This window comes from Auxenochlorella protothecoides (genome assembly GCF_000733215.1).
Source record: "Auxenochlorella protothecoides strain 0710 unplaced genomic scaffold scaffold97, whole genome shotgun sequence".
Classification (NCBI taxonomy): Eukaryota; Viridiplantae; Chlorophyta; class Trebouxiophyceae; order Chlorellales; family Chlorellaceae; genus Auxenochlorella; species Auxenochlorella protothecoides.
Genome location: NW_011934187.1, coordinates 343,061 through 350,162, shown reverse-complemented (window position 1 = coordinate 350,162; position 7,102 = coordinate 343,061). Strand labels below are relative to the sequence as shown.

Below are 7,102 nucleotides of genomic sequence, written 5' to 3'. Positions count from 1 at the left end.
CCATGGCTGCCATGGCTGCGACCAAAGGCGACGCCGCCGACGAGGCCGCCCGGCTGCGCGCACAGGTGGCGCAGCAGCGCCACGACCTGGAGGTCGCGCACGCAGCGGTGGCCGAGAAGGAGCGGCGCGCGGCCGAGGCGCGGAGCGAGGCGGCCCAGCTCCGCGCCGCGCTGGCCCTGCTGGAGGCGCGCCGGGCCGAGGACGAGGCTCGCGAGGAGCGCGCGGCGGCTGCGGCCGCGGCCGCCACGCTCACCATCGGCGAGCTGCGCTCCGAGCTGCGCACGGGGGAGCTGGAGCTGCGCGACGCGCGGCGCGACGCGCGCGACGCGGAGCGCACCGCCGCCGCCGCGCGCGCCGAGGCCGCCGAGGCCCACGCCGAGCTGGACGCGGCGCACAAGCGGCTGCGCTTCCTGGAGGACGAGTTGGAGGAGGCGTGCTCCGCGCAGGTCATCGAGACTGGTGAGTGTGTGGGGTCCGAGGGGGAAAGGCGTGGGGAGGTTGGGAGGGGGGAGGAAGTGTGGGAAAGGGGGCGAGGCCATTTGGCTGGAGAAACTCGCAGGCATTTCGTGCCTGGGGTTGACGATTTTGGAGTACCTGCGGTCTCTGTGGCCCGAGCTGCCCTGCCGATCAAGCCACGGTCAAACTGAAGCGTGTTCAACCGATTGCATCCCCTCACAGGCGCCCAGGAGGAGGTTGTGGAGCTGCGTGCCGAGTTGGCCCAGGAAAGGACGGCGCACTCCCAGACCAAGGCCCAGGTGCGTAGGGGCTGCGTAGAAGGGGACTTGAGGGGTTCCTGGGGTCTCCTGGAGAGGCTTTCAACGTGTGTGAGGGCTTGAAGCTCCCCGACGAGGTAGCGCAATGGGGGCCAGTCGTCAGCGCGACCAGCTTTGGGCCGCCACAGAGACTTGGCCTCACCTGAAGCACCCTCCCCCCCCCCCTCCCCGAACCACCATTGCAGCTGGCCGAGGGGGCGGCCGCCACGGCCGCCGCAGTCGCAGACGCCGCTGCGCAGTTGGAGCGTCTGAACTTGGAAAACGCGGAGCTGCAAAAGCGCCTCGCTCCGCCGGCAGTGGAGTACAAAGCCCTGCCTGCTACGGCTGACGAGCGAGTGGCGGAGGAGGCGGCCAACGATGCAGTCATTGGGACTGGTCACGAGCAGGTTGCTGATGCTGACTGGGCGGTGATCGAGGAGGCGGATGTGGGCGAGGACGCGGTTGAGGCGGGGGCTGAGGACGCGGAGGCGGATGAGCCAGCCACAGAGAAAAATGAGGAGGATGCAGAGGCGGCTGCAAAGCAGGGCGACGGCTGTGCTGCTGACTTAGGCACTGCTGGTCGTGTGGAGGAGGAGGCCAAGGTCACCAAGCAAGGAGCTTGAACCATTTTTCACTACCAGGGCTGGAGCGCACAGAGTTTGGGGCCGAGGCCTGGGCCCTGAATGGGTATCCCAGACAGCTAAAGACCATTCCATTAAAGACAAGATGCCACACTGGATGTGGCCCATTTCCCATATTATGACCTGTTACCATTGACACCACACTGGTCTGTGACCGTCCATGATATCAGGCAGTGTGGAAGAGGTAGGATAGGGAATGAGAGGGCCATACCTCTGTGCCTTGCAGGAGCAGCATGGCTTCCGTTCTTTCCAGCAACGCTCATTTCAAAATCCATGAACCTTTCCGGGTGGAGGCATGCGCGGCTGGATTGCGCTTCCCAACACCGCGTCGAGGATGCTAGAGCACTGAAATGTCATGTTAATCACACATTCATCGTTCCACCCATCTACCCGGGCTCTCATGGGTGATCACGGAGGTATCATGCGTCTGGCAGGTGCACCGAACCACTGATTGGGCTGCTGCATGTAATCTGGATGTATATCCCTTCGAAACTCACAGCAATCGTCATTACAGCAAGTCTCATGACAATGGGAAGCCATGCTGTCATGAACGAAAGCGACTTGGCTGTTAACAACCATTTCGTGGTGTCTGGGTGAGTGGCCTGGGCAAGGCGGCACTGTCATGCATGAACTCGCACAACGATCTGGTTGAGCGGTCCATCATTGCGCGTGGAGCATCCAAGTCGCATGACATGGTAATATTTCACCTCATTGCCTCCTACCATGTGTGCAGGAAACTCACCGCTGACGTCATGCCAGGCACTGATGCCTGCTATACGATGGCGCTGAGCCTGCTCCTCGCCAACGGAAAGGTCCAAACCACAAGTCCCAAGCCGGTCTGTCTGAAACTTGGTAAATTTGGCGCAAGTGTATCCTTCACCGACATCATCTCTGTCCAGCTCTCAGACCAAGGCAGTGACACCCAGCCCCTGGCCCTCCTGGTCGACCTGGAAGGTCCAGGTATAGATGGTCACTCCCAGCCATGCAGCTCACGCCGGCGGTTGCTGCCAGTGGACGGCTGGGCAGCCCTCGACGTGTCCTTGGACGTCAGGGGCCTGCATGGGGCGAGCGATCTGTCTGGGGCTTGGAGTTGCGTGGACGTCTTCGAGTATATGAGAGAGCTCCAGTGCAGACCAGCCTGGACAGAAGCCCTCGCCTATGCGACTGGAGAGCGCTGCAACAAGCTCGAGCGCCCCTCAAGCCCCTCAGACTCCGCAGATGAGCCAGTCGGCGCCTGTACGGCCGGATCCACCCCAGGCTGGGCTCTAGGCACCCACCTCTTCACACTGCTGGCCGGCGCGGCGCTCGCATCTATAGGCTTCAGGGCTCGATCAACCACTAGGTCTTCAGAACCACTACAGGGACCCAGCAGCCCGGCGCCCACGCACACAGCAATGACGTCCAGCTGCAGCAAGGCAGTCGTGCCTCCCCCTGCGTGGTCAGCCTCGTGCACGGACCGAGCGCCGGACCTGGCATCCATGGCCGCCGCCCCGCACAGGCCCGCCACCAGTGCCTGGACCAGGTGTGTTGCCCAGGTGTGAAGCCTGCAGCCTGGAACTTGTTTCCTCTTCCAGCTGATGCATGCCTCCTGCCTCGCTTGCACGCAGGACATCATACCCTGACCACCCCGCTGCACCCACCCCAACCCCCCCTCATGCTGCCCCAGGGATGCAGGCAGGCTGCGGCGTGGCGGCCGGGGCAAGGACACGGCCGGCACGCCATGGTCAGGCGCTGGCGGCAAGGTGGCTGATGGAACGATGCACCGCAGCCTGGACGCTGAAGAGTGACCCCAGCATTGGCGCTGGCTCGCCACGGGGCAGGCTCAGCCCCTCCCGCTGGCCCCATGCCCTTGCCCTGCGCCAGACCCGTGCAGGGCCCCCTTCCGGGCCACTGCTTCCCGCCCTCGACCGGTGTACCGCGTCATGCCTCGGTGGAAGCAGTGAGGTCAGGTACAGGGGTGCAGGAGGAAGAGCGCAAGCATCAGCGGCATGGGGCAAGGGACACCCCCGGAGGTGGCAGCAAGGCGGCTGATCAAGGTTGGCAGGGCGGTCTGGAGGCCTGGGGCGAGCGTGGCCCCAGGCAGCACAGCTGGGCCTAAAGTCCCCTCATGCGCCGGCGCAGTCCCCTGGGGGGGCCCAAGGGGGCCCAGCAGCGGGGCCCTGCGTGTACTTGACGGACATGCCGGGCACGAGGGCGTGCCGCCTCCGGCGTGCGTCTGACCAGACACCAGCTGGACACCTCGCTCGCTCAGAGCACGGCCTCCCAGACGGCAAAATTGGGGCCCGAATGCAGCAGCTTCCACTCCTTCTGGCCCACGTCCACCTTGTCGGAGGTGGGGGACCAATCCCCCGGCCCAATCTTCATCGCCACCTTCTTGTCGATGATGGCGGAGTAGAGGTCGCCGTACGCCTTGTGGATCTTGACCTGCCAGCATGGTTTCCAATGGGGGGAGGGGAGGAGTGAGAACGATGCCGGGGAGACGACGGCAGTATCTTACTTGCAGAGAAGCGCGTCGCCCTGTACTGGTGCTTTTCCTCGACCAAGAAGGGCTGCACCCCCGCCCAAGCTCCCCTACCTTCGGCAGGCCCCCTGCCCCACCCATTCCCAACCAACATCATCCCCTCCACGGCTCTCCACCTCCCCTGCCACCCCCCACCACACACACACACCTCCGACTTGTTGTTGATGCGGAAGCGCTTGCGGATGGCGATGAGCTTGGTGATGTGCTCCCGCAGCTCGACGTCGTAGTACATGTGGTCGTAGAACACGCAGGGCGTGCCGCAGTGGGTCAGCAGGTAGGCGTACCCCTGCGCCGCGTGCTCCCAGGGGAAGGGCCAGTGCTGCAGCGTGGACCCCGTGTCGTGGTTCTCCAGGAAGGTGATGGCGCGGGAGGGCCAGATGCCCAGCACGCCGGGCGGCCGTCCACGCGAGTCGATAAGGCGCCAGTACTCGCGCCGCGTGACGGCCTCCTGCAGGATGCCCTTGAGCGTGAAGTCGAAGGCCGCCGCGGTCGCCCCGGTGGCGTCGCACCTTGAGAACAGGAGGGGAGGCGAGCGGGGGTGAGCGGGAGCTGCTGGGACGGGATGCGGCCGCAGGTGTGGGTGTCAGAACGCAGCAACCCCGCACCCTCCAGCACGCCAGCGCACCAGTCGACGGTGCGCTGGCGGTGCGCGTCCTGGTTGTAGTTGAGCACGCCATCGGTGTAGGAGCAGGTGTCCCAGTACTCCCCAAACGCCATCTGGGGGACCGTGGCGTCCACATAGTCCCGAACGAAGCGCCCCTCGTATCCCTGACGCACAGTAGTAATGTATGCAGGGGTGGGTGGGTCATGGTGGGGCGTCGGAACGAGGGCTGGGGTAGACTTGGGAGGCCGCGGCAGGAAGGCGGGCATGCCCTCGTCTCCATGCTACACGACAAGCAAAAGACCGTGGTGCGTTGGCAGCCGCGACCCGGCGACACCAGCCCACCTTGACGTAGTCGAAGCGCCACCCATCAAAGCCGATGGAGTTGCGGAGGTAGTTCATCCACTCGATCAGGCCCTTGTGGACCCTCTCCTGCACATCCATGGGGATGGAAGGAGGAAACTAGTGTTTTCTGGACCGGGGCGTTTTTGATACATGCCCAGAGAGAGCAGTGCCGTCCGCCCATGCCCTTCTCCAACACATGCCCACTCACGTTGGTGTGGTCCAGATTGGGCGCTGCAGGGTAGTCGTCGGTCTTCTTCCACGCCCCCTTTCCCCCATAGGCCGGGTTGTTGGAGCAGATGGCCGTCCTGTCCCAAGCCAGGCGCCCACCAAACTTGTTCCACTTGCCATCGTCCCCCTGGAATGGGGTGTGGGTGGAGGGGATCGAGTGGTGTGTCCGTGTCAGCCGGAATTTTGAGCGGTTTGCGGGATTCTGGCACTGCCGTAGGAAGCCCTGCACAGCCGAGACAATGTTGTCAACAGGCAGCCAGCGTGCGGTGCCGGCTGCACAACCGGCACCATGGTCGCACGCCCGCACACCGGTGTGCCGGCGGCCACTTTCACCCGTCCCCAACACAAACCCCTCACGAACAGACACACACCTGGTAGTGTGCGCAGCGGTGGTTGATGACGATGTCGGCGATGACTTTCAGCCCCACCTCATGCGCGACGGCGATGCAGTCGCGCAGCTCCGCCTCGCTGCCGTACTTGGAGTTGAGGTCGTAGAGGTCGCGAGGGAGGTAGCCCTGCGGCGACACCGCGTCCGAGGGCGGCGGCAGCCAGACGGAGGTGAACCCGACCTCGGCCGCGCGGGGGGCCAGAGCCGCCATCTTCTTCCACCACGCCTCCTTGCACGACTCCCAGTTGAAGGCCTGCAGGATGATCTCATATCCGTTGCCCGCAGCGGGGCCCGTGGTCTGCACCGTCTGCGGCTTGACAAAGTCGGGGACAGCCACCGAGGACTGCAGCGCGCGCTCCAGCAGCTCCCGCCGGCTGGTCAGGATGGCCTCCATGGCCGCCATGCGCCGCTCCAGCAGGGCCGAGGCCTCGTACCGCTGGCTCTGTCGTTAGGTGTTGTGGGGGTTGGAGGGGTAAGGGGGACTGCGCATGAGAGAGTCAGGGTGACAAACATCAGGTCATGAGCAGTGTCGCCGAAATTCAGGCTGGAGCGCACTATCATCCCTCTCCCTCCACCCAATCTCAGGCCTGCAGGTGGCTGCGCTATCCCCTGACCAGGCTCGGCACCTCTGGAGTACCCCATGGACCCCCCTTGAAGCCACCCACCCAACCCACCCAAACCCTGATAACCCGCCTGCTTGGCCAGGAGGTCGTTGGTGCTGACTTCATCCCCCGCAGCGATGATCTCCCGCTCCACGCCCACCAGCGCCTCGGCGGCGGCGGCCATCTCGCGCGCCGCGCTCTCCAGCGCCGCCGCATCGGCCTCGGAGGCCACGGCCTTGAGCGCGCGCGCGTCCACGTCCACCGCCGCGCCGTGGATGCTGGGCTTGCTGGAGCGCGTGGTGTGCAGCAGCACACGCAGCAGCGCGTCGCGCAGCGGCGGCCAGGCGTCGGCCGCCACTGCGCCGCCGGCGCGTGTGGTCAGGTGGTACACGTCGCCGCCGCCCTGGCTGCCGATGGCCGCGGAGCGGATGGACATGCCCTGGTCTGCCAGCACCTGGGCCACGCGCGCCAGCGAGGCGGCGTCCCGCCGGCCGGTCACCCGCAGCACCGTCTGGCCGGGGGCGGCCTCGTTGTCCAGATCCACGCTAGGGCCCTCGCCCTCGTCCATGCTGGCGGTGGCCAGCATGGACTCCACGGCCGAGGCGTGGGCGGGGCGGGGGAGCGGGCGGGGGGGAAAGGGGAGGGGCGAGGACCGCGCGCGGGGGCAGCGGGGGGCGGGGCGCCAGAGGGCTCGCTGGGGCGCCGGGCGCAGGGCTGCTCTCGCGCCGGGGGCGATGCTGGGGGAGGGGGGTTGACGAAGAAGGAGGAGGCTCAAATGATGAGGGCCTTTGGGAATGGTAAAGAGTCCCAGGAGGGGTCCAACGCATGTGATGCGGGGGCCACTCCCCGGCCCCTGCCGTGCCCTGGCCGGAAGCTGGTGGCCAGCAACTTGCGGCTGGGACCCTTACCTGGGCGTTGCAAGACTCATGGCGAGACCATAACCTCCTGCGCCCATCAAGCCACCGGGTATGGAACGGGGGGGTGGGGCGCCGGTGTACTCCCAGCCCTTGCCACCCCAGTGGGA

General features: G+C 65.8%; 2 protein-coding genes across 2 annotated transcripts in view; one reads left to right on the top strand and one right to left on the bottom strand.

Moving 5' to 3' along the window:
- F751_6880 (hypothetical protein) overlaps positions 1-1,375 on the top strand; it is a gene marked incomplete at both ends in the record, with an annotated part of 3,530 nt that extends 2,155 nt beyond the window's left edge. The window contains 3 exons of the mRNA XM_011398488.1: positions 381-459; positions 679-755; positions 959-1,375. Coding sequence (XP_011396790.1) covers positions 381-459; positions 679-755; positions 959-1,375 — 573 coding nt within the window. The remainder of the gene's footprint in view (positions 1-380; positions 460-678; positions 756-958) is intronic.
- Positions 1,376-3,640: 2,265 nt separating this feature from the next.
- Positions 3,641-6,664, bottom strand: F751_6879 (Alpha-amylase; the record flags this gene model as incomplete). The annotated part of the gene is made up of 7 exons (XM_011398487.1): positions 3,641-3,817; positions 4,063-4,423; positions 4,540-4,682; positions 4,861-4,947; positions 5,069-5,215; positions 5,460-5,918; positions 6,200-6,664. The coding sequence occupies 7 exons, from the start codon at positions 6,662-6,664 to the stop codon at positions 3,641-3,643; spliced, it is 1,839 nt and encodes a 612-aa protein (XP_011396789.1).
- Positions 6,665-7,102: the final 438 nt, after the last annotated feature.